Source organism: Equus asinus, chromosome 27, assembly GCF_041296235.1.
Source record: "Equus asinus isolate D_3611 breed Donkey chromosome 27, EquAss-T2T_v2, whole genome shotgun sequence".
NCBI lineage: Eukaryota > Metazoa > Chordata > Mammalia > Perissodactyla > Equidae > Equus > Equus asinus.
The window spans coordinates 14918321-14945747 of record NC_091816.1 but is presented as its reverse complement, the minus strand read 5'-3'; the positions used below and the strand labels follow the sequence as shown (position 1 = coordinate 14945747).

Genomic DNA, 27427 nt, shown 5'->3' with positions numbered 1-27427 from the left:
TGATGTGCCTCAGGGAGAAAATACATGTGTCCTATAAGCTTTGTTCAGGCAGGAGTCACAGTGCTATTGGCTGTGACTTCAATGTCAATGAGCCAACGATATACATTAAGTTGTCTTTAAACAGAAACAGACACAAAACAGGGTTATATATTGATTGGTTGACCAAAATGTTGTGACTAGAGACTCACAGAAACCCCACTCTGTATTTTTCTAGAAACAATGATTCAATATTCACTAATTCACTCTTTGTGTGGCAACTTTATAGAACGTTAAGTACCATGCATAATGCAGTTTAAAATATATTCCAAGGAAGTCTCCTGGAACTTACTACATCTTTGTTCATCTTTTTTGTCAGCACAGTCTGGGTGGCCATCACATAGCCAGCTCTTAGGGATACAGCGGGTCTTGTTGTCACAACGCAGAGAACAATCCTCGGTGGGCTTCCAGCAGTCCCACTCATCAGAGCCATCCAAGCACTGCCGAGCCCCATCACAGTGGTACTTCTCCTCAATGCACTTGTCTCCATCCAGACACTGGAAGACCCCTGAATGGAAAGGGCCAAAAGCCAGCACCATAAACTCAGTCATGCTGAAGGTCTGAAATTGGATTAATGCACCCTCATTCCGGAGGTTGAGAGTTAAATAGGCTGCATTTTATTTTCTAGAGTTTTACATCTTAGTTGATCCATAAGCAAGCTTCAACAAAGTGCTCAGGTCAATTAAGTCAGTAAGCTGAACGAGGTTGTTTAAATAAGGCCTCATATTTGTTTGGTTACTTTAGCGACTTGTTAGAACATTACCACGTCTGTTATAAGTGGTCCATTTAGGTCATTCTATGGCTCAGCCCCTATATATAAAAGCAAATATTGAAACATTTAAGCAAATGTAAGGAAGCAATAGTTGCATTATACCTGGTAAAACACTTGACTTGAATGTGATAAGATGGACACTCCCAGAATCCCAGACTGTGACTTATCTATGATAATTTATCTGGGGAAGGCAAGTTTGATGATAACAAACATTCTGGCAATTCATACCCTGCACCCAAAATGGAATCAATATACCTGGAACAAAAGACTGAGACCAGGAGATGGTGACGCACCTGGTTTGTTGCAGAACTGGGAGCAGTTCTCTTCATCCGAGCCATCCTGACAGTCCGGCTCGCCGTTGCAGAGGTTCTCCCGAGAAATGCATTCCTGCCCATTCCGACAGGGCACAGAGGATCGGGTGCAAAGTAGAGGGGGTAGTGGAGGACGAGTAGGAGGGGTGGTTGTGGCTACTTCTTCAGCCGCAGGATCTAGAATAAACAGTTGCTTCAGCAAGTCAGATCCTTAGGCAACGGAGATGTGCTTGCACTGTCCTCCTCCAGAAAACCATGTCATGGCTGGGTAGCGACATTCTCCTACCTCATGGGAAGAAAAAGTGAAACTGACCCAAAGCCTAGAGCCCTCCATTAAGTGGGATACATTCACTCATCATCTAATGGCTTTGAATTTGGGCACTTTTTTCTCTTTTCAGGTCTGTTAACTTTAACCTTAATTTTTTCACTATCTGATGCTATATTCTAGGAATGAAAAATAAGGTAAGTTTCTGAAGATAGAGCCTTGTAGTGTCTAGTACCCTGCTCTAGCATCTTATGGTCTTGGTCAGGGGCCACACAACGTAGGCACTCATTTGTTGTGATGTCTAAGTTATGCTACTCAAAGTTACTCGTTATCACTCTGCAGCAACTACTGCAGCAACCCAACAGATTTGTTAGTAGAATAATCAAAGTTGGATTTCTCATCAAAAAGTCAACTGTTTATTGGCACACTTTGCCACCTAAGAAATATGTTCCTACAGCTAAGGCCTCTTAATCCTTAAGATCAGGTTAAACCAACCAGTGACTCAAAGTCAGTTAGTTTAGACAGAAGAGGGAGATGAGAGACCTCTACAGAGTGGCTACAGAGGCAGGAATGGTACTGCCCCTCTTTGTGTCTACTCTTCCCTCCAGCTGCTTCTGCTGACAAAGCCTACAATAGGATTTCTTCTTTTCCCGGCTCAAGATCCAGGATCAGATTTTTTGGCTCTGTGCCAAAAGTTTATATGGAAAGAAAAAAGGTAAACCAGCCTTCAGGAGGTTCATCTGAATGACAAGGAGCAGCTTCAGTGGAGAGCACTGCTTTTCCTGGTGTCCGCAGCCCCAGAGCAGCTATGCAAAGGGTCCTCTGCAAGATGCTACTGCTATGGAACATAGGGGTTCCTTGGTGAAATCAGTTTGGGAAGCTGGTTTAGGGCAAATTAAATGGATCTCTTTACTGCCAGACTAAGAGCTTTAATATGCTAATGTGCAAGGTGATTCCCAAAAGAGGTTACGGTATGCAAACATCTTGGAGTATTGCTCAGGGACTTGTGTGGTTTAGCGTCTTCAAGAAACGTGTTAGAATCTTGCTCTTCCGGGACACGGACATTTATGGAGAAAGCCTACTGAATTGTGGGTTGGAACAACTGCCAAAGCAAACATACAGACACCCAGGATTTGATCCTATAAAAACCCACTGAGAAGAGCCAGGTAAAGGAGATCTCAGAATAATCCCACAGAGGAAGACTCACCGGGAACCTGCTGGTCCTCTGCCAGGATGATCATTTTCCTGATGTGTGGCTCTTTTGACACCGAGAAGGGCTCCACCATCCTCCTGTTCCACAGCATAAGAGCCGCTCTGTTCACGGTCACCAGGTAGGGCTCATGGGCCGCTATAATGCCGTCACTCCAGGTCTTGTTCAAAGTGTAGGTTCTATTTTTTAGGAGACTCAGACTTTGCAACCCTAAGGAAGAGCCAAGCTCTTACAAGTTGATATGGAACAAGTGGGCCGTGACAGTGGGGAGGCATGGGTACCATTTGATTAAGGTTCAATGAGCGCGAACTGAAAATAAGTGAAGATTCTTCCTATCAAGTTTTGCAGATTTTAGTTAAAGATAGTCAAAGGAAGTGTTTAAAGCTCCAGGAAAGGGAGGTCTGCCATGTGGGAACATCAGATGTGACTTCACCATCTTCCATGTCTATACTAAAATACCCGGTTACCAGCACATAGCAGCAAGGCCTCAAGGATGCCTTCTCAGTGAGAAGGCTACCAAATCTGGCTACGTGGTATAACGGATACTGTCATCAAGTTATAACTGAAGCACCTGTACCTCATCTGCAATGGAAGTTTGGTTCCATGACTTCTTGTAGAAGTAGAAACAAATTCTGAACACTGCAAAAAGCTATTAAGTATGTTATTTCTGGAGTATTCTCTTTTAAATCATAAATCTAGGCTTATAGATGAGAACTGATCTTGAGGTCGGTGACTTGTGCCCCAGCTTTAACTATGAAAATCAGAATTTGAGCCTACGTCTAAAAAGTTCTAAGAATGACTGGAATCATTATACTAAAACCAGACTCTTGCTCATCCCCTTGAGCTTCTTCCAACTGCACTGGTGGTGTAGTGCTTACCTAACCCTTTGGTGGTCCAGAGGATGCTAGATGCACCGAGGTCTAAGGCCACATGGGTTTCTGCTGTCCAGGTGCCTCTCCAGACTTCTTGTCTGTTTTTGCCATCGAAGGTCATACTTTGCAAGTATTTCCCACTTTCTACCCAGTAGAGCATTCTCTTTGGCCAATCAAGAAGAAGATGCAGTATAATGCTGCCCGTTCTGTAGAGGGTATCTGTGTCTGGGCCAGTGATTCTAGTCTTCTGAATAGCACTTCTGTCACAGGGGAGCCAGTACAAGTCCCCAGTGGATATGTCCACACTTGCTGAGCAGACTGCAAGGACGAAAAGTAACTCCCATTACAAAGGACATCCAAACATGTTCATGCACTGTCTTAAGCTTTAGGTCAAGAACAGAAGTGAGTGGCTGGCCCGGGGGTGTAGTGGTTAAGTTCGCACACTCCACTTCAGCAGCCTGGGGTTCACAGGTTTGGATCCCGGGCATGGACCTACACACCACTCATCAAGCCGTGCTGTGGTGGCATCTCACATACAAAACAAAGGAAGATGGGCACAGATGTTAGCTCAGCAAAATCTTCCTCAAGCAAAAAGAAGAAGATTGGCAAGAGTTGTTAGCTCAGGGTCAATCTCCCTCACACAAGAAAAGGGGGGTAGACAATTGGGGGATGCAAAGACCAGTCCTTAACAAGCCTACACACCTCATTCACATGATGGGTCCCATCATGCCTACTCTGATTCTAGCATCTTGTCTGTCATATGAGCGCATCTGATCCTTGCAACTACCTAGCAAGGTAGACATTCACTGCATTTTATAAGTTAGATATGTAAGTGGCAAGGCTTGCATTTGAATGTAGGTCTGCAACTTCAGTCACATTCCTTCCTCTTCACAGGTTAAGTATGAAAAAATCAATCAATTACATGTCAAGTGACTAAGACTGAAATTGCTATAGGAAAGCAAAGGCTGAACTAAAGTGACATTGAGACAGTGACATGAAAGGCCATTGGTAGAATGGATGGACAATGAGATCTACAACTAGAAGACACAGATATGATAGGGACCAAGTAGATAAAAGGCACAAAGTGTTAGTTTTTAGATATGAATAACCCAGTTAGCCACTAACCTACAAAGTGTTCCCCCTACACCCAACACCCATCACAGCTAGCTATGCCATTGGGTCTAAGCTAGGTATTACCTCCCCTGGGATGCAGTGTAGCATAAAGGTGAAGAGCAGTAGTAGGCTAGCAAGTCAGACTGCCTTGTTTGAAACACTGTTCCATAATAAGGTGTCAGTTCATTTCTGTGCCTCAGTTTCCACAAATGTATGATAGGGACAATGCCTCTCTCATAGAGTTATGAGGATTAGAGTTTATACATATGAAAAGCTTAGAATAGTGCCAGTTATTTTAGAGCAGTGTGCTGGACGTAGCTTGCACAAGCTCCTAACAGCCAATTGTTAAATTCAGGGCTTCTGTAAGCTTGTGGTTCAATACAGTTATTATTAAAAACTAAAGTATATAAACTTAAATCATATTTGAAACAAAACTAATAAATATTCAAATCATTGCCTAATCATTTTCCTACATTTCCCCTTATCTTTGCTCTTGTTTGTTTACATCCATTGCATCTGTATGGTGGAAACACCACATTCAAGCTTTGCTACTGCACACCCCCTTCCCAGCTCCACGTTCAGTGACGTTACACTGCCAGCTTGACGTCTGGCTTTGTGGGAGTATTTACACCACGGAAATTGGCAAACACTACAAATCAGGGCTTGAGTTGGTTTGGGTTGTGTTTTCTAGACCAGGGACAGGCAAAAAATGGCACTTGGGCCAAATCCAGACTATGGTCTGTTTTTGTAAATAAGTTTTAGTGGCACACAGCCATGGCATTCACTCCCATATTGTCTATGGCTGCTTTTGAGATACAATGGCAGAGTGCCCAACAAACCTAACATAGCTACTGCCCAGCCTTTTACAGAAAGAGGTTGACAACCTCTAGTCTACAGGGGTAAGAGAGTGATAGAGAAAATGTTAGTATTGCGGATTAAACTCACAGGTGTTGTGTCTATAGCCGTTACATTTTAAATACCACAAAAAATTGAGGAAATATTTTTCTAGTATTTGAAGACTGTTATCCAATTCCACAAATAAGTCATTTATGTCATTGATGAACTAATTCCAACTACTTTTCATTACTTCACTACTTCACTTTGTTTACAGAAACAAGGGCGGCAACCTTCACATCAATGACAGCATCGACGTCTTTGCCAAATCAGATGGCGATCGAGCATTTGTTCATAGTCGGATTTTGTTAAATCCTGATTAAATTGCAACAATAGGTTGTTTTTTCATTTTGAATTCTTGGATCAATGTGTGAAAATCAGTTGGCTATATAAAATTTACCATAAAGAATGTTGTATATTTCATTATTTGTAAATTGTGTTACACATCCTTTATACCAGTAAGCTTTATTATAAATGTACGCAGGTGTATATATATATATACACATATGTGAATACTTTTTCTCCCCAGAGAGCCAGTTGTTAAATACATCCCAGAAGACCACTGGGTATCATATTAAGAACTCAAATGTTAACTACCAGGGAAGTTGACATACAGGCATGGCACGGAAGTCAGGCACGAGTGACAGAATGGAGAAGCCAGTACACACCACGCTTAATGTGCTGTAAGTTCTTCTTACTCCTGGGTGTTCGAGTGGGAGCATAGCTTTACTAGTATTCCCCACGTTTTCATGTGGAGGAATATGCATAGAATTGTACTTCTATGTTCTCTCCACATTTCTCCAGCCACTCTTGCCCAGGAAAGAAGTGACTTAAGATTGGCAAGTTACTAAGAATAGACTGGCCATACTCAGTCCAGCTTCTCTCTTCTGTGTTGGGCTCTGCCATCTGCAGAAAACATGTGCTCGCCTCTAGAGATAGATTTAACCTTGGCGCTACACAGATTCAAGGTGGAAAGTCCAGGTGCCAGGGTCACAAAATACTCTTTGAGTGATACCACACAGGTTCCTAAATGCATGAATTCTCTTCTAAAACAGAGTTAGGAAGCCCTCCCATTTTTGATTAGGAATTTCATCTGTGCTTTCCAGCCTCAGTTTTCAATATGAGGACAAGATTAACACACCCAAGAGAAAACAACACCGACGTCAGTACTTTGATGTAAGGATAAACTGAAAGCGGCATGCTCATGGGTGTAAAGAGGCCCTGAGATCTGGAAACAGGCCTAGACAGCAGGGGTGAAGCTGACTACTGTCTATAAAAGGCCTGCCTGGGTTTGTCAAGCTTTTCAGCCACTGTATAGGAAAAACATCCCTTTGTGTCTCCTTGACCCATACCACAACACTTCTGACCCCAGATGGCTGGGTTTTTCCCCAACACCAAGCAATTCTGCAACACCAGCTGGGTGTCCTCCAACTCAATTCCATTCTGACCCTATCTACCTGGAGGCAGCATCAGCTCCCGCAGGTTAAGGGCTCAGTCCCACAGGACTGCCCCCACTTCAGATGCTAATCACAAGTGCCAGGTTGTTGCCTGTGCTTCTCATCAACTAGCTCTAAACCAGGGCTGCTGTAACCCCTCTCCTTGAGCTTGATAATTTGTTAGAATGGCTCACAGAACCCAGGGAAACACTTGTTTACGTTTACTGGTTTACTATATAAAGGATACAGATGAAGAGACACATAAGACAACGTCCAAAGGGTCCCAAGGGTAGGAGCTACTGTCCCTGTGGAGTTGGGGTGCACCACCCTCCCAGCACACGGATGTGTTCACCAACCCAGCAGCTCTCTGAACCCCATACTTTTGGGATTTTTATGGAGGCTTTATCACATAGGCATGGTTGATTAACTCCATTTTCAGCTCATCTCCCCTCTTCAAAGAATGGGGAGTGGGGCTAAAAGTTCTAAGCTTCTAGTCGTGGCTTGGTCTTTCCAGTGACCAACTTCCTAGAGGCAGTGATAAGGTTTTTAAAATTTTTCTGGCCTTAAGTCTGGGTAAGGTAGAAATGGACCTGAAATTCAATTTTGCATGTATTGCAGAACCCACCAAGAGTTGCCTCATTAGAACAAAAGTTGTTTCTATCACCTAGGAAATTCTAAGGGATTTAGGAGCTTTATGTCAGGTGCTCCTGTCACTCAGGATATTACAAAGGTTTTAGGAGCTCTGTGCTGGTAACCGGGGACAGAGACCAATATATATATGTTTTCTATTTTTCAGAGCCACCTACCACAGGGACCAATATTCAACACTAGAGCTGTCTCAAATGAAATGGTCAGTCTCCTACAAATCGTTGATATAATAATTGTAATGCAGAAACTAATTAGCAAAGATTAGCCAGTAGGGAGAAGATAGCATTTTAATTCAGTGGGAAGAAATTCACCATCAGGGGCTTCCCAGACAGCCATCAGAGGTATCACAAGATCGCTGCCCATTTCAGTTTCTCCTGAAAGTTCCCTAGGTCAGGTACTGGAAGCTCTTTAGGTGCCAGGCACTGTGCTTGCCCACAGGACTCTGGGTAGCATCTACTGTTCTCCGAGATGTCTCAGGAACATGTATTTCAATATGGCACTTCTTGTAGTAAAGCATATACTCAGAGTCCCCAGGACACAGACATTAAGAAATCAAAATTACTCACCCTAGAGCTCAAGCCTCAGTTCTCTTTTACAAAGTAGACGTTTGCATTTAGGCTGAGTACAGGGAGCTGAGGATAGGGTGTGGTATTTAGGAGTGTGGGAGGGGAGAGAAAGTATATATTACCATATTAAGAAAATATCTTGCTAGTTCTCTCTGAAATCTGAATTGCAAATCACTTCTAAATTAGTATAAGAAAAATCTGCAATGCAAAATTGAAGTATTTAAGGTCCATTTCTCTCCTACCCAGACTTCAGGCCAGAAAAATAGAATTTTAAAAACCTTATCACTGACCCTAGGATTTCCCAAATCACAGTAGCCTTTTAACAGTCTGCACGCTCCTCATAAGAACAAGGGTAAAGCAGAGACACTTAATAGTTAAATTAGTTAAAACCACTCTTTGGCATTAACGTTGATTCAGATCAGGAACAGGTAGGATTTTTTGGCCTCAGTTCTAGTTAATTTTGGAGTCAGAAAATAAAGGGAGGGGGCCAGCCCCAAGGCCAAGTGGTTAAGTTCGCGCGCTCCACTTTGGCAGCCCGGGGGTTTCGCTGGTTCGGATCCCAGGCGCAGACATGGCACTGTTCATCGGGCCATGCTGGGGCAGCATCCTACATAGCACAAACAGAGGCACTCACAACTGGAATATATAACTATGTACTGGGGGGCTTTGGGGAGAAGAAGAAGAAGAAAGAAAAAAAAGATTGGCAACAGATGTTAGCTCAGGTGCAAATCTTTAATAAAAAAAAAAAAGAAAAGAAAGGGAAAAACACAAAATAACTACCCCAACGTACCTGTATGCTCTGTCCAGATCTCTTGATTTTCTCCTGAATAGCCAGTTGAGTAGAACAGTTGTCCCTGGGCATCTGTCCAGTAGATGAGGTTTCTTTTCCAGTCAATATCTAGTAAATAGATGTTCCCAGGATGCTCTTGAACTAGTGTCTTCTCTATAGCACTTCCCATAAAACCAACTTTCAACAAGTAGAGACGTTTGCCAGAAGAAAAGACAAGTTTTAACTCTACCAAGGAAAAGAGGAGACTTACTATTTGACCATTTGTCAGAGAAGTCCCAGGCTCCCTACTCAAGCAACGCCCCTCCCTCCAGCTAAGGTAGCCAGAGAAAGGGATCTTAGAAAGTTCACTTCTGAAACACATGGACAACACGCACACCCCAGCTTCCTCAAAGACGTCAGTCATTTGGGCAAATGAAAGTGTTGCTCGGTTTTCCCAAGGCACTAAGTCTTTTGAATTTCTGCTGAAAGGTTCACACAAAATCATGAGGATGAGGGCAGGTGTGCTGCTCCATTTGACTCAGGAATGTCATCAAATCCTTGCTTATAGCACACAAGGCTCAGTGCAAAGAAGTTTAAACTCTACTGCCTATTTAAAGAAAAGTTACTTGGGTATTTAACTTTATATATAATGTTCAAAATACAATTTAAGCTGCAGTCTTGAGTTTGGCATGAGAGCCTATTACACTATGATTGCATTCCACGGCTATCCCTATGAATTGCATTTTTTAAAGATAGTTAGAACATGAACACATTTACATCAGTTATGCTTAAAACCTCAATGTTCTAGAGAAAGAAGTCAAGTAATTTGGAAAGAGATGTTCAATGGATTATGCAGCCTTAAATATTTCAAAGATGGAACAGCAACATAAAGAACTTATGTTAACAGTATTGAAGAGCTGCTCTGCTTACAAATGAGTCAGAACTCACAATAGTCATAAGAATATAGAGGCTTTGCTTCTTATACCAACTTAGTCATTAATTTTTCATGTAAAACTGAGTGGTTTAAACTATTTATTCCTGTTTTAAAACTAATAAAACCCAAATATCCATTGATGGATGAATGGGTACACAAAATGTAGTACAGACACACAGTGGAATATTACTCAGCCTTAAAGAGGAAGGAAATTCTGACGCCTGCTACAACATGGATGAACCTTGAAGACATTAAGTGAAATAAGCCAGTCATAAAAGGAAAAATACCATATGATTCCACTTATATGAGGTACCTAAAGTAGTCAAATGCATAGAGTCAGAAAGTAGAATGGAGGTTGCCCGGGGCTAGGGCGAGAGAGGAATGCGGAGTTAGTGTTGAATGATGTAGAATTTCAGTTGGGGAAGATGAAAAAGTTCTGGAGACGGATAGTGGTGATGCTTGCACAAAAACAAGAATGTACTTAATGCCACTGAACTGTACACTTTAAAATGGTTAAAACGGAAAATTTTATATTATGTGTATTTCAGCCCTGATGGTCTAGCAGTTGAGAATTGGTGTTCTCACCACCATGGCTTGGGTTCCTTTCCTGGTCAGGGAACCACACCACCTGTCTGTCGGTTGTCATACTCTGGTGGATACGTGTTGCTGTGATACTGAAGGCTATGCCACTGGTATTTCAAACACCAGCAGGGTCATCCATGGTGGACAGGTTTTAGCAGAGCTTCCAGACTAACACAGACTAGGAAGAAGAACCTGGCAGCCAACTTCTGAAAAAATTGGCCATGAAAACTCTCTGAACAGCAGCAAAGCATTGTCTGATACAGCGCTGGAAGAGGGGAGGATGGCACAGAAAGACCAGGTAGGTTTCCACTCTGCTGTACACAGGGGCACTAGGAGTCGGAATTGGCACTAACAACAAATATTTTAGCACAATTAAAAAACTAATCAAGGTATTTTGGTAACAACACTTGTTATCAAAGTAGGTTGTCATTTTAAAAATGACTGATCCAGAAATAGAAGCTACATTATTTCCAGGTCTACCGTGGAACGTGCCTCCTTGAGCCAAGCCCATTCCACCCAGTGTACTTACCAGTACACGAGCCAGAAGGTAAAAGAAACATTCCCTCTGGACAAACACACTTATAGCCCTTGGGATGGATGGGGGAGAGGAGACACAGGTGGCTACAAGAACCTGGAACACATGCTGGGTATCTGCCTATTTCGAAACAGAAACAAGATATAATTTCAGATTTTTTTAATCTATACTAGTCCAAAACTTAATACTCAAGGGGAGTTAAGTCACTTTCGCTTTAAGAGAAACCCCAGTATACTTGTTACCTTCTAGATTAGGCAGGCTGACCTCTGAACTCCTGTCTTTCAGACAGTGACATTTATCTATCTATACTGAGCTCGGGTCAATAAAGCTTCAACCAACAGCATCTTCTCCCATAAAGTTAAGGCAAAATGACTGTCTAAGTTGCTTGTAGGAAGACTCCCTTAGAAGGAAATAGTGGTCCAGGCTCTCTACTTTGGTTAATTTCTCAGATCCATTTAAGAAGCATTATCTGAGTTAAATCTGACATACGATTTCAGATTAACAAAAGTTTTTAACTCCTAATCAATGAACATTTGACTTCCTTCTATAAGCAAGATGCTTGGCTTGGTTCAATTTTCTGTCATCGATTGACATGTCAGTGAGTAAGCTATTCCAGCCCTTCTGTGAACAGCTTACTACCTTGTTTTGTATATTTCAGACATTAAAAATCTGGTTGCTACATTGGACAAGCATAAGGTACATGCTTGGAATGAGTTTCCCAGTAGATTTTTTTGTTCAGTTCATCTTACTTAGAAGTCCTGTAGAAGTCTGGAACGATACCAAGAACATTCCCCCTGCCTTAAAATAGCAAGTTCCAACAACAGACCGAGGTAGTAATTTAGGTATTTTCCATTTAGTATGCATTCTGATTCATTAAGCATTTTGAAATCAAGCTGTCAACTTACTCTTAGGCTGCCTGGATTTGTGGAGGACTGAGAAAGCAGATATGGAGGTATTCAGCAGCACCTCTCTCTTCTTTGGGGCGTGGGGTGAGGTATGAAATAGCTGTATTTTACTTGCCCAGAGGAAAGAGTTCTCAAATACAGCTAGTCCTATCGGCTCTTCATCTGGCAAGAAGATCTCAGGAAAGGTGTGCCTTCTGGTACCATCCACGTTTACCGTCTCTATGGACTGCAGGTTAGAGAGGCTCATGAGAGCATGGCAGCATTAGCAAGAGGTGCTGACAATGTTAGGGAACCCCAGTTTCTTGGACACTGATTAAACATCTTTATGTGATATCAACTTGATGGAGATGAACTTACCTTAGGATTCATGGAGGTTCATGCCAAAGCCAGGGGAATGGACTGCTTCTTGTACAAACTGGGGTCACATTGTTCAAGTAGCTACTATAGCTTACTGTCCACAACCAGACATTGTACCAGATCCTTTCACTACATTCTCCAACTGCCTTCTGAGTTAGGCATTCTGTCTCTTCTCAGAGAGGGCAGTGGGAGCTCAAAGAGGCATCATAAGTAGCCAAAACCACAGCTGGAGGTCATAGGCTTAAAAATATGACTCCCAAGCCTATGCTTTTAGCCACCATGTCATCCTAGTCTTTTAGTTTGATGCTTCCAAAAATGATATAACATGAACTGTAATATTAAGACCTAGAAATATGAGTACAAGACACGGAAGTACTTAAGTAACTGCATGCTTTCAAGGAAGTGGTCCGCCATCTTAAAAAGGTTTTGTATCCCAGATACAACACAGAACATGACCTACGCTACCAGGAAATCCCAGTGCCAAGTTTAACCACAGAGTGTTTAAGAAAGTCACAGTAAGTCTCCCAACCTATGCTGATACAATCTGGCTCTACCTAAACACACTATGCAATTATAGCTTGCTATTCTCAATTTTCATGGCGAGAAGATACTTCACCAAGTTGGTGTAAGACTCAAAAGAAATTTGCACTTACCCATCGTCATCCCAAGCCCCTACCAAAAGGGTTTGCCTTTTCCTCCTGACCTATCTATGGTACCTCTTTATATTTACTGATCCAGTAGAGCCTGCCCATCACATGGTCAAGTGTCAGTCCTACAGGTTCCTCCATGTTTACAACCGCAAGCACCTTCCTATCAGAGCCGTCCATCCCTGCAGTTTCAATAGTCCTCATGCCTTTCTCACCTCGATTTACCCAGTACAAGGACCTGAGAAAAGCACAAGCACAGATGTTAGAGAATAACTCAGTTGCAGGTACATTATGCTAAACAGCCAGGCTCGCTTAGCTCTCTCGTACGGGCCTTATATCATTGCATTGCAGAGAATGCTGGATATTCCTGCTCTTAGACTCAGTAGACTTTGAAAAGTTTGACTCTATAATATACAATTTAGACTTCAAAATTCAGAATTTTTTGCAGCAAATGGGACCTAGGTTGAAAAGGTTGAAGTGTTCTCTTGTCACCTTAAATATCTAAGATAACCAATGATTTAGGATATATTCCAAAAGAAACACTACTTACCTCTTTTCAGGAAACACTATCAGCTGCTCTGGCACCAGGTCCTTTTCCAAAATTTTGACGTAACCTCTGCCATCACTTAAACCAGCGTAGATGACTCTTGTGAGGCTGCTAGCCCAATACAACTGCCCCGTGACCCAGTCCAAAGAGATGCTGTTCACTGTTTTAAGTTCTGGAGATACAGGAGAGAGTGTTACGTTCCTGTATTCTTCTACATCTGTCTTACCTTGAGAAAAGAGACTCGCACAAAACTTTTCTACATCTTCTGATTTCAAGCAATACAATGAGGCAAACAGAACACAGCGAGTGGGGGCCAGAGTTGTGTTAAGGTGTTTTCAGGATAGAGTGGGCGGTAAGGAAACACAAAGACCTTAGCAGAAGCTAACCAAGGAATCCAAGAGAATGTGACCTCACTTGGGGCAATATTTATTACAGAAGTCTCAGGCGAATTGTTATGAACTCTCCCTCATTTTTTTTTTTCTTGAGGAAGATTAGCCCTGAGCTAACTACTGCCAGTCCTCCTCTTTTTTGCTGAGGAAGCCTGGCCCTGAGCTAACATCGTGCCTATCTTCCTCTACTTTATACGTGGGACGCCTACCACAGCATGGCGTGCCAAGCAGTGCCATGCCCGCACCTGGGATCCAAACCGGCAAACCCTGGGCCGCCGAGAAGCGGAACGTGCAAACTTAACCGCGACACCACCAGGCCGGCCCCATGAACTCTCCCTCTTAACTGCTACCAGAGGATTTCTTTGAGCCCAGGACTATGCTAAGCACTTCCTCACAGGCACTGTCAGTTGAATCCTCACACTTGCCCAAAGAGACAAGGGCTATTACCCTCATCTTAGAGAGGGCGGTTCAAAGGAGTTAACATCTTGCCCAAGGTCCGATACCTAGTGATGGGGCTGAGACTAACCTTGGCCTGAGCCCATGTCCCCGAACTTTCTATACTGCTCAATAGTGATTTAATTCTCAGGTTATGCTCTATCAAGCTCCTGTAGGGCCAAACTACATAGTCTTAATCTCAATCGGGATTTTATTTACTCTCACTATTCATGACAAGTAAGTCACAGAGGAAGGCGTCTGGATGAACACATGTGCTTCTTACACTATGTTTAAGAAGCTAGGGCTCTTAACCTCGAGAAACATACCTGGATAGAGGGAAACAGAGTTTGGCTTCCCAAGGACAAAAACATTTAAGACTTCATCCACCCAGAAGTACATATTTCTCTCAAGATCATATGCAACAGAAGTCGGCCTTGATTTTATAGGTATCAGAGTCTCATAACCGCCTGTTCTTCGATTCAGGACACCAAGCTCTCGGTCTGTTGCAATAAGAATTTTAACAGCATCACCTGTAATAGAAGTGGAAGCAGTGACACATTACTTTGAAACTTTCTTCCACATCATTCTTTTTAAATACGTTGTCCTATCTCCCACGCCAAAATTCACTTATTTCTGAAGTCCAGACGCAGGTGTATCCAGAGGAGATCTAGTTGACCACCTTAAGCGTCTCTTCCTCCTCTGAACTCCAGCACATTAAAAGTAATCTTTGGAACCTTACTGCCTTATTTGACTTCAGATTCAGCACTTCTCCCCACCTAGACAGAAATCCTCTCCATGCCTTGAACGTAGTAGCCAAATATATTTAAGTGTTCCAGCAGTAAAAGCACAGGCCACACTGAGGCATCATTTGGGTCTCTGGAGTACCTAGCTGTGTAGCCTATGGAAGAACTAAGTCTTTTTTTTTTTTTTAAGATTGGCCCTAAGCTAACAACTGTTATCAATTGTTTCTCCTTCTCCTCCTCCTCCTCCTCTTCCCCCTCCCTCTCCCCCTCCCCTCCTCCTCTTTCTTCTGCTTCTTCTCCCCAAAGCCCCCCAGTACATAGTTGTATATTCCAGTAGTAGGTCCTTCTAGTTCTGCTGTGTGGGACGCCGCCTCAGCATGGCTCCATGAGCAGTGCTGGGTCCACGCCCAGGATTCAAACTGGTGAAACCCCAGGACGTCGAAGTGGAACATGCGAACTTAACCATCCAGCCATGGGGCCAGCCCCTAAGTCATTTTAAAGACACTTAATAGCAACTGACATTCAAATAGACCACGGAATGTTATTAACAGCACCTTCTTTATGGAAAGAACAAAGTCATCTCTAATACTAGAACTTCAAATGAATCATCTATATCACTTTTCTCTATAATTACTGCTGAGAATAGAGCAGGAGCTAGGCTTTGCTTCAGGCACTGAAACCCACCTGTAACTTGACAGTCGGTGCCATTGTAGAGCTGGTAACCTTGAGTACACTCACAGGAGTAAGAGCCTGGTGTATTATGACACAGCTGGCCACAAGGACTGTAGGCCGTAGAGCACTCATCCACATCTGAAGACAGAGAGCCAAAAGTTAGGGCAATCTCTTGAGTATTTTTGTTTTTTGGGGCCACTTTTCAGATGCTCACTGGACGTGTACTATGTGGAAGTCAGGGTGCAGGTGCTGCAATCGACACCCCTGCCTCCCTAGAATTCCCATGCACATGAAGATAATTCAGCAGAAACGTCCATATAGGGACCCTAGATGTCTGGCTGGTACAGAATACTAATCTATGTTACCTAGCAACGTTCTTGGGGACGTGTCACTTGTCAAGCCAGCCAGAGCCTACTTCAGAATGATAAATGTTAGGGCCTAGAGTTCACTACTGTGCCATGTGACACCTCACCCAGATGACGGAAAAAGCTTAAGCCTCACAGGTATAACAGGCAGAGTTTAGATAAGGTACTATCCTCTCTTAGTACTTAAAGCTGGATGGCAGGGACCCTGTACGGTATGAGTCATAGAACTGGGAGAGTTGGGTTTTTTTTTTTTTAGCAGGAAGGAATGTGGTTCCTTGTAGTCAACGATGCCAGGAAAATATTATTCCTCCAAAACTACGGTGTCCTAAAGTAGTATGATGCCTTCAAAGCCCAGGGGAAGAATAATCAATACATGGCTACAAGTCAAGCTGAGCGGCCCATCAAGGCCTACAATGGGCCATAACTCCAACAGGCTGCTGCAGAAACCCGGGCATGTGTACAAGACCCAGACCCCCTCCAAGGTCATGACCAGACTTCCAGTGAGGAAGTCATTACAATTCTTGATGAATTCTTAATATAAAAGTCATTGGTAAAGGTAACTCTGATGCTATCTAATAGCCAGGGCCTTTCCTCTTGAACCTTTCCCACCTAAGCAGGTAGGACTGCAGGCAGAACCCACGGAGAGGGAGGAAAGTATAGGATACGGGTCACTGACCAGGCTCAGGGTGCAGCACTGATCTACCCTTAGGCCAAAGTGTCAAGACAATAAGTCTTTTACCCTCCTAATCACATTTTAACCTAAAATACAGTCCCATATTTTTATGGACAAGTGCTACAAATTAATAGCCATAACCTGTTCAGATTGTTACTAAATAATGAAGATACATGAAATTTATTTTAGCCATTCTGGTGTCATAATCCCATTTTACAAAGGGGAGAAGTGAGCCTTGAAGGATTGACTCAGAGAAGGTCAGCTAGCAGGAACAAGCAAGGATAAACACACAATAAGTCTGACTTCAGAATCTGTCCTGTCACCCACACTGTGAAGTGATAGCTGTATTCATTCCCTGACAGAAACCCATCAACTCCATAAGAGAAAGATGCTAAATTTAACATTTTCTCATTAGTCAACAGTTGACCTGCAATTCCCACAAAAGAGGAGGATAACATGCATGGACAAGGATGTGGAGAAATTGGATTCCTTGTGCACTGCTGGTGGGAATGTCAAATGATACAGCGGCTGTGGAAAACAATTCGATGGTTCTTCAAAAAGTTAAACATATAATTTACCATATGATCCAGCAGTTCCACTTCTAATGAACACCCAAGAGAACTGAAAAAAGGGACTCAAACATATACTTGTTCACCAACGTTAATAGTGATGGGGTTCAGGGCAGGCCACCCCAAGATGCGCCACTCTCGTGTGTGTATTATTTCGAGATGAAGACAATAAAGGCTCAGAAGACTCACGAAGAACGTTCGAGCTTCCCCCACTAAAACTGCCTAACTGAATTTAACATAGAAGGCCTGTTCCAAGAAGGTGCTCATACCATATGATAGCTATAGTGTAATACGAAATAAGTGTGATAGAAAGACACCAACAAACCCATTTTTTGGCCCAGCAAAACCTGTTTAACAAACATTTGCATTTCCGTCTCCATGTAAGTTGTCTTCTTCCCCTCTGAAATCCCAAATCACTACCCCCAACATCCTCCTTGTCTGGAGCTGAAGATATTTAAACAGGCAGCCTTGGCCAGACGGCTGAGTTACTCAGTTTCTCCTGAGTTTCTCCCATGTATACACGTTATTAAACTTTGTTTGATTTTTCTCCTGCTAACCTGCCGTTTTAATTATTTGACCAGCCATAAGAACCTTAAGGGAAAGTGAAGGGGGGGAGGCGGAATTCTCCCACTTCCCCAACAATAGCAACATTATCCACAGTAGCCAAAAGGTGGAAACAACCCAAATGACCATCAACAGATGAATGGATAAAATGTGGTATATATATTAAATGGAATATTATTTGGTCTTAAAAGAAAGGAAATTCTGATACATCCTACAATATGGATGAGGCTTAAAGACAGGCTAAGTGAAATAAGCCAGAAACAAAAGCACAAATATTCTATGATTTCACTTACATGTGGTATTAGAATAGGTAAATTCATAGAGACAGAAAGTCAACAGAAGTTACCAGGGGATGGGGAAGAGGGGGTCTGGGGCGTTATTGCTTAGTGGGTACAGAGTTTCTGTTGGGATGATGCAAAACTTCTGGAAACAGATAATGGCGATGGTTGCACAACACTGTGAATGTAGTTGATGTCACTGAACTGATGGCATGATCAAATAAATGATTAAAATGGTAAATTTTATGTTATGTATATTTCACTATAATAAAAACCTTTTTTTTTTTTGGTGAGGAGGATTTAGCCCCGAGCTAACATCTGTGCCAGTCTTCCTCTGTTTTGTATGTAGGATGCCTCCACAGCTTGGCTTGATGAGCAGTGTGTAGATCTGTGCCCAGGATCCGAACCAGCGAACCCCAGGCCACCGAAACAGAGTGCATGAACTTAACCACTACACCACTGGGCTGACCTCAATAAAAACTTTTTTTAAAAGATGAGCCAAGGGCTGGCCCTGTGGCCGAGTGGTTAAGTTCACACGCTCAGCTTCAGTGGCCCAGGGTTTCGCCTGTTTGGATCCTGGGTGCGGACATGGCACTGCTCATCAGGCCATGCTGAGGTGTCATCCCACATGCCACAACTAGTAGGACCCACAACTAAAAATACACAACTATGTACTGGGGTAGAAAAAAGCAGAAAAAAAGAAAAGAGAAAAAAGCAGAAAAAAAAAGGAGAATGGCAACAGTTGTTAGCTCAGGTGCCAACCTTAAAAAAAAAAAAAAAAAAAGATGAGCCAAATGAATTCTGACCTCCACAGCTCTGACTGTCCAGCTGTAATTGCCATCCAGTTCCACATGAACACTGGACACCCCACTTTGTGTCACTGCACTGCCCCTCACAGCCCCCGTTGGCCAGAGAGCAGTTTTTACCTGGTAGAGACAAGACAATGGTCAGCACCCTTGAACACAGTAAAGATCAAATGTTTTGCAAACCATGTTGTGACACAAGCCTCTACACTTCTATGAGGAATAGATGACTGGTTAAGAATAACCTTTAACCCAGAACTCTTACCTAGGAAGGTGGCGGTTTCAGGGGAAGACTGGAGAAGAGGGAAAGCCAGGAGTCATGGAGCAGGGGAAAGGCATTTCTGTGTAGGCCCACGGTCTGGTCAATCCCAAGTGTTAGTATATTGTTCACCGGGGGAGAGGCCAGCACCCTCTTCTCTATTTTCTCTAGAGAATTTATGGGTGGCTGGGACCTTTATGTCAGGAAGTGATGTAATAATTTACTAATCCAAATAAGTTCTCTATACAGGACCAGAAAGCTGTACTTTGTCCCATTGTTTAGGTTCTTAGAATCTCTTATGTGTTCCTTTAGTAAAAACCTTCTTTCAAAGCCTTTAACAGTACTAAAGAGGTTTCATCATCCATGTCTAAGACCAGATTTTAGGGGGAAAATAAGACAACAAAATGACCTGGGGACAGATGCTCGCTCTCCCTCCACCCCTACTTATGGTTTAAGCCAGAAACACAAGGGTTTAAAAGCCAGAGCTGCTTGCTCAGTGCCCACCACCCCCACCTCCCTCCGCACTAGGAAATTATCTTCCTCAGTCCTTTCTCTGTTAAATCCTTAAAGAATTCACTATTTTGTCTTCAAGAAATGATGTGCTTCTCAGTGGCAGAGTCTGTATTCTCTATTCCAGAATTTTAGGAGCACTGTATAGTTTGAGGTGTTTAATGTATTTCCCTGAAGCTTCAGGGAAAATAACTCTCTAAGTTTTACAGCTCAGGTAACATTTGCTCACACTCAGGAGACTAACGCCAAGGGCTGGAACTTGTAAAGTGTAAGGGATCCATCACTGAAGGATAACTGCTTATGTAGGAGTTTGGGTCCAAGCATTCTCTCAGAGAGCAGACCCCTATGATAACCAAGGCATTGAGTTACTTAATCTTATCCTCCCAACTCATATGTTAAGCCCAGTAGCTGGATTCTTACCACATGTAGTGGGTTCATCGGTACCATCCATGCAGTCTGCTTCCCCATCACACATCAGGGATTCTAGGATGCATTTGCCTTCATCACATCTAACCATGCCTTCTGGACAGGAAGCTGTGTAGGAAGTTAGGACTCTTTTTCACTAATACTTATGGTGGGGGTAGAAATAGACCAGTCTTACAGTGAGCAAGGCGGCAATATTTCTATAACCCAAGGCAAGTCTAGGTAGGAAAGAAAGTTTTATCTTTTTAAGTAGAGTTTCAGGGAATTAGGACATAAGACTTGATAACAAAGATGTTAAGACCTCTGGGCACTGAATTGAAATAGTATTAAAATTTAAGTGAACTAGTATTAATATTTCTAATTGATATGGCATTACAGTTAGTCAACACTAGCCCTAAAAGAAGTAGTCTCCCAAGAAACCATCTTATACTTTATTAGAAAAATGTTAGAATTTGAATATATTCAACATTGCAGATTTAACTCTAGAAAAGAAAGATTGAATGGGATTGTGCTTCACCAAGAAATTGGAGGTTCCACTGCATTGTGTATATGGGCCAAAGAAATGCGGTCCTCACCAAGTTCTTTTGGGGGTCTCCTCCTTTCAGGAGGAATCTTCCCCTTCTGTATGCACTACACAAGGAGGTGAGGCATCTGTTAGGAGGCCTCATTAAGATGCTGACGCTCAGGTGTTCTGTGCGTTGGCCATAACTGAATAGTGGAAGCATTCCAGGCAATGCTTACAGTGCCCACTGCAGAGTTACTATTTAAGACTGCCCCATGTTTCCATGGATAACTAACTCTTGGCCATTGCTAGGAAAGATGCTGTTTTAGATATAGGATGGCAGTCTCAGTCATAGGCATTAAAATGCAACTTGCAGAAAGCAGCCCATATAGTACAAACTTCCCTTTAAACAAAAGTCGGGCATCAGGGGAGACTCACCACAGACTTCCTCATCTGAGGAGTCCCCACAGTTGTCGATGCCATCACACTTCCAGCTATCCATGACACACACCTTGTTCTTGCACTGCCACTGGCCAGCCAGGCAATGGTTTCGAGCGCAGCGCGCTTTGTCAAACCCATCCTCACAGTCATGGACATCACAGAGTTCCCAGGCATCACGACACTGAGAATTTCCTGGACATTGGATTTTTTGGTCTGGACACCCTGTCAATCTCTCTAAAAAGAAGGAGTTGGCTCAGTGAGACAGACTGCTATATTATGAACTTTTTATAGGACTTATAGTTTGCTCATGTATTTAGTCTATGGAAAACCAAGAACTGAAAGAGATGGTAGCCATTGGAGAAGTGGCTACAATTTTGTATACTGAAGTTTCACCCTAAAGAAGTTTAAAAAAAGTCAATAAAGCTGATAATCTACTTTATATAACTTTGAAAAATGGAGAAGTGGGTAAAAAAAGTCACCTGTAAAGCCAAAGACAATTTAACATCTGGGTTTAGCATGTATGGCATAGGCTATTGAGTGACTTGGTTTACCTAATATGGTTGACGTTAATCAATGTTACTAAGAAACAGAACACGACTAAAGATAAGAATAAGTTACACATACCACAGTCAGCCTCATCGGAGCCATCTAAGCAGTCACCAACACCATCACAAAGCCAGCTAACAGAAATGCATTTCCCGTCATCACACTGCCAGGCCTGTGGATGTCCGTGACATATTTCCTCTTGGGGCCAGCGGCAGTGTTCGAGAAGAGGCAGAAAGGAAGAGATGTCAGGACACTAGCAGCTTGTAAATCTGGATTTCATATTAAGTATTTTCATTAGCCAAAGAATAATTCCCAATTTGCTAGTGGAGTCAACCCTAAACTTGACTGTCGTTTTCATGTCACCCCTGACATCACATAGTACCCCTACCTGACCAAGGCACAATGACCTAGCAGATCAATAAAGCTTATCCTCCCCATCGTTCTTCTAGAACGTCGCTGTCCAATAAAACTTTGTGACAATGGAAGCTTTTTATATCTGTGTGGTCCAAAATGGCAGCCACTAGTTCCCTGTGGCTACTGAACCCTTGAAATGTGGTTAGTACGACAGAACTGAATTTCTACTTTTATTTAATGTATTTAAATAAACTTAAATCCCCACAAGTGGCTAGTGGCCCCTGCATTGGACACTCTAGTGTCGTTGGTTCACTTCTTTGAACTCCATCGGCGTTTGCGGCTGCATGAAGATCTAGAACAACCTGGGAACTGCTGGTTTGGGGTTTAATGAGACCTCCAATTATTTCCACCTACGTATACCTATGGCAGAAGCAAGCAAACTTGGGGGGCTGGGGTGAAGTGTATGGGGGTCAGAATACAGGGCATTTCTGCAAGTAGGAAATTTTATTCCACCTGTAATGTCACACGTTTTAATATCAAAGGTTTCATGTTAAATTAGTTACAGTAGGTGACCATCCCAGGAACGTGCACGTAGAGAAAAGGAACATAGCCCTCGCCAAACTCTTTGGGGGTGGGGGTGGGGTTCCCTCCTTTAACGAGGGATTTCCCCCTTTCATATGCACTACACAACGACGTGAGGTATCTGTTAAGAGGGTTCCTCATATACCGGTGCTCAGGCGTCCATTCTGGGGCTCTGAGCACTCCTAGCACAGAGGTATTTGAGTTTTATTTTTATATGTTTTTAGGAATATTGGACCTAAGCTAACATCTGCCACCAATCCTCCTCTTTTTGCCGAGGAAGATTGGCCCTGAGCTAACATCCATGCCCATCTTCCTTCTCTTTATATATGGGGTGCCTGCCACAGCATGGCTTGCTAAGCGGTGCATAGGTTCACACCCAGGATCCGAACCGGCGAACCCCAGGCCACCAAAGCGGAACGTGCGAACTTAACTGCTGCGCCACCGGGCTGGCCCCAGTATTTGAGTTTTATTTTAGCAAGTCATTTAAAATGGCTAACTTGGCTTCTATTGGTTTTGTAGTTTTCTTTGTACTCAATTTACAAGGTGATTTTTCAGTCATACAAAAATCTTGAAGCATATAAAAGTTGAACTAGTTTATCGTATATAAAAGTAATTGTGTGTGTTGGAGTTGGCAAGGGTTTCCTATAAAGGGATCTCTGTATTATTCCAGTTTGACTACCTGCCACACATGGCTAAGCCTGAATTTAAGGTGAGGAGCCAGACTTGGGCTGGATTTTCCATCCCAGCCAGCCCTCTACATTTGTTTTGACAATAGTGCTACCAACGCTTAAAGAAACATCCCTGGCCTTACTCAGTGGAAGCCTGCAACAAGCCAGAACACCCAATATTTCTGAATACCCCTGAAGAGGGTACAGACCACGCAAACTGACGCTGTCAACCAAGCACAGAGCCACAAGGGCCAGCTGTGGACGAGTACCCGGCACAGTGGTGACAAGAGCTTACCGCACTGCTCATCGGTCCCATCCGGGCATTCCTGCTCGCCATTGCAGAGCCAGGCCACAGGAATGCAGCTTCCACCACACGCAGCTTGCCTCGTCAGGTTACACTTGACTTCATCTGCATTGGAGGGCCAAGAAGCAAAGCCATGAGAGCTCCTGGCTCCTTTGGGTACAAGAGAGCACCTTTTCATGATAAGCTGTAGTCAAACGTCATTTTGAAAGACCTTCTTTCATCTAATGTCCAGGAGAACACTAGGGGGATTCCATACCCTAAAAACCCACACAAATTCGCCAGTGACAATCCTTGGGAACCATTTTTTCTGGTGTCGTGGAGCTGTTGCTGGAGTACTGCCATTGGCCTCCCTGTTTTCCTACCAGAATGGGGTAGATTGGCTTCCTCCAGCTCTGGTCTGGTCTTAAAGACTCAGAGCCTGAAGAGTTGCAAGTTTAGAGGTCTAGGTTCAAAGTACTTGACTCCACTTTTAGGCGTGTGTAGACACATCTTAAAATGAGAGGAGGATTTTCGGTCCTACCTACCATCTTTCTAAGAATGCCTCTAATAGCCTGGTTACAAATATTTCTAAGTTTTCAGTTATTTACATGAGATTGATTTTTACTATCAATTTTATTCAAGTCATGAACTTGTGTTTGTCAACCGTGAATGATTCATGGTCAAAAATAAGCCTGTTATGGAATGTGGTCCCCAGAGGGAAGCATCAAGAAGGCCTGATTGTACTTAATTTACCGTATTGTCCTAACTTTCAAAGCGAAGATGCCAATCCTTGGTTCCTAGAAAACATAAACCACATGGCATGTACTGGTAGAAGTCTCTGCAAGATATAGTGAAGACCAGCAAGTTCTACTCCCAGGGACAATTTGTGCGTATGGAATAGAAAGTGGTATGCAAAGCTATGTCATGAAAGTTGACCATGGAAGGCCATTGCATAGACTCACCTTCTTTGGTAAGGGATCATACCTTGTCTTGTATCCCTCTAAGACAGCGCTTTTAGCACTCAATGTTTGATTTTAAAAGCCTGGCTTATGAAAAGCATTTCTAATAAAATACTCAGGAAGTATTGTTTATTAATGGATAGCTAACAACTTTGCCATCTCCTCACATCCATCCAGGCAATCTCTCTTGACTTGACCAAAACCATGAAATCGAGAGGAGGTGACGTCAGCAACCACTAAGATGGCAGCGCAGGCTCAGTCGTCAGGCTATCCAGCCTGGAGTTTGGGTTAGAACACTTACCAACAACAACCTTGGGAGAGTTACTTCCTCTCTCTGACCTCAGTTTTCTCGTCTGTAAAATGAGGCTAGTAAATAAGTGATCCCAAGAAGAAGATTCAAGGATTAAATGAGCACAAAGCCACTTGGCACAGCGCCCACCACACAAATGCTCACAAAGCATTAACTCTTTTGCTCCTTCTTCCAGCAGATCCTTCCAGAAGGATCCCAATTAGGGTTGCAATCAGCCCTCAAAGACTCACACTGCGGGGTGAGTCACACTTTGAACGACATTTGGCCCTGCTGAGTCTCAGTCTGGAGAGCAATGTGCGCACAGATTCTACATGTCACCTGCAGATGGGTCTCAAACATTACTGTTCAAATTTAGGTAGATGCTCACTGTGAATAATAAGAAATTTGTTTATGAATGTATTTATTTGCATATTAAATCTATGGTAGCTTTCTCATAGCTTATCAATAAACAAAGTACAGTGATCATGTGCTGCTCTAAAACAGACCTCATAAAGATGTCTTCATACCAGAAGGCATTGGAAACCACTGCTCAGTAAAAAACACAAGTAACTTTAAGTCTTGTTTCAGGAGTGGTGCAAACAGACCACACAGGACAAGGACTTCCTGTTACAAGAGATGCTCCACCAGGTTAGGCAAAAATCTGAGGGTTAGAATCCTTCCTGGAAGATAAACAACCCAGTTGTTAAGTGGCACCTTCCCCAAACTAGTTAACTGTACCTTGACCAAGAGAGTCTGCATAAGTTAAAATGATTTAAAACCTGCCTTCCTTCTGTGAGGGCCAATCAGAGCACCTGCCGGACAGATCCACAAGTCCGCAGGCCAGGCCGTTGGACACACCCCGGGCACCTGCTACACCTGGCTACCTCACCAGCCAGGCCCGTTTGGGAACTGTGGGTGTCTCGGTTACCCTGGGACCCCGACTCACCTCTCCTCTGCCTTGGGGTCTGCCTAAACCTGAGTGCTATCAACAAGTGCCCCCGGAAGTTGCTTCCTAACGGCACCTCAGGCCCACGCCACTTCCCCAGATCCGTTTCTGGAGTGAGGTCCGTCTTCCCGAGGGACCGGGTTCCAAGAAGCTAAATTTGCTGCCTGGTAGACCTGGGCGACGGGCCTCTTTGAGACCAGGGCTAGAAAGTGCATCCCACTCGGCCTCCCCTAGACGCTGGAGGAAGGAAGAACCTGGAAGGGAGGGTGCACCCCGCACTCAGGTGTGGCGAGAGCTCCCTTTCCCACCTGCTTGAGAACATGAGAGGAAAAGACACCGAATTCGTCCCCTGAGCCCACTACCCTGCCACCAACCCAGGCCAAAGGGCCGAGAAGCAGGAGGGTCACGCCACTCACCCGGCCGCCTCTCGAGGAGGCCCAGGTTCGCCCTCCTAGATAAAAGGTCCTGCAGAATGCGGAGGCTGGGGGGACGCCGCGCCCGCCCAGCACGGGTGCCCCAAGCTCCCCTGTGCCTCCCCCGCCCTGCTGCGCCCCGGCAGCCCGCCACCCCTGGTCCCCGCAGCGTGGAGTGCAGCCCCTCTCCAGGGCGCCCTACTTACCCATTCCGGAGCCCCCCAGGCCGCCCAGCGCGGCCAGCACCCGCAGCAGGAGCAGAAGGAGCGCCTGGCGCCCCATGCCTGTGGAGGGGACAAGAGGGGACAAGGCGCGGGAGACCCCGCCCTGAGTACCGGCGCCTCCGGGCTGGAGACGCGCTCGCCCGAGGGAACCGCAGGCGGGGCGCAGGGGGCGCCCGGGGCGGGCTTTACTCCCGCCGTCGCCGCTCATTGGGGACGGCTGGTGGCGGGGGTGTAAGGGCCGGGAGGCGGGAGGGGGACGCGGAATCTCCCAGGGAAGAGCTGGCCGGGGAGGAGCGGGGCTGCGGCAGCGTCGCAACGCCTCGCATCCGTCCCTCCGCTGCTCTTAGGGGCGAGGAGTAGCCGAGGCTCCGTGTCCCCTCCTGCAGTGGGACAGCAGACACTCAGCCAATTCAGGGCCTGCCATTGCCACCCTTAGGGGCAAGGTAGGGGTGGTCAGCCACACTTAACTCAAGATTTCTCAAACTTTTATGTGCACACAAGTCATCTGGAAATCTTAACGCTCAGACGCTCATCCTGCGGGTCTGAGTCTATGTCCAACAAACTCACGGGTGATGCCTTCTTCAATGCTGGTCCTCGGACCTCACTTTGGAAAGCAAGGGCTCAATAGCTCCGAGCTGAGGGCGTCACTGTGACTGCAGGTGTCTGGGGCTGTGCTCTGCGAGGACTCCCTGTCTGCCTCCTGTCATCCCAGCGCGCCTGGGCAGAATCAGGGCTTCCTGACCTCGGTCTGTGATCACAGCTCTGAGACTTCAGTCATCTTTGGTTGGTGATCAGCAAGCTGTAAATACAAACAGTAACAGCACAAAAGCCCTGAAAAACACTGCTCCCCTTTCAGACTGTATCACTGCCAGGAGCGGCATGTCTTAACAAACGGTTGAACTTGGACGCGTATGGAATTTGATGGGTCCAAACCAGAGTCAAACCACATCCCTGTAGGGTCGTAGACTCATAGGACTGGAAGAATTTAGGGGCCTTTTAATCCAAATGCTGCCTTTTGGGGCTGAAACGATGGATAAAAATGAGAGTTCTTGACACATTCCCACAGGCACCGGCCACCCTACCCCCCCCCCCCCTTACTTAGCTAAACTGTGACATTCCTTCTTTCCAGTACACCAGG

The 27427-nt window shown here is 44.3% G+C and overlaps 1 protein-coding gene across 2 annotated transcripts in view; it reads right to left on the bottom strand.

Moving 5' to 3' along the window:
• Positions 1 to 26433, bottom strand: part of LOC106824320 (low-density lipoprotein receptor-related protein 2-like) — a 47926-nt gene extending 21493 nt beyond the window's left edge. For both annotated transcript variants that reach the window (XM_044760640.2, XM_070499887.1), the window contains exons 1-17: positions 26272 to 26433; positions 23471 to 23584; positions 21650 to 21769; positions 21023 to 21259; positions 20080 to 20193; positions 18894 to 19013; positions 15651 to 15776; positions 14550 to 14753; positions 13403 to 13571; positions 12922 to 13090; positions 11849 to 12074; positions 10938 to 11063; positions 8914 to 9138; positions 3473 to 3784; positions 2592 to 2804; positions 1102 to 1296; positions 329 to 544 (exon numbers count right to left, since the gene is read on the bottom strand). In XM_044760640.2, coding sequence (XP_044616575.2) covers positions 329 to 544; positions 1102 to 1296; positions 2592 to 2804; positions 3473 to 3784; positions 8914 to 9138; positions 10938 to 11063; positions 11849 to 12074; positions 12922 to 13090; positions 13403 to 13571; positions 14550 to 14753; positions 15651 to 15776; positions 18894 to 19013; positions 20080 to 20193; positions 21023 to 21259; positions 21650 to 21769; positions 23471 to 23584; positions 26272 to 26347 — 2962 coding nt within the window. In that variant the 5' untranslated portion in view covers positions 26348 to 26433. The remainder of the gene's footprint in view (positions 1 to 328; positions 545 to 1101; positions 1297 to 2591; positions 2805 to 3472; positions 3785 to 8913; positions 9139 to 10937; positions 11064 to 11848; positions 12075 to 12921; positions 13091 to 13402; positions 13572 to 14549; positions 14754 to 15650; positions 15777 to 18893; positions 19014 to 20079; positions 20194 to 21022; positions 21260 to 21649; positions 21770 to 23470; positions 23585 to 26271) is intronic.
• Positions 26434 to 27427: the final 994 nt, after the last annotated feature.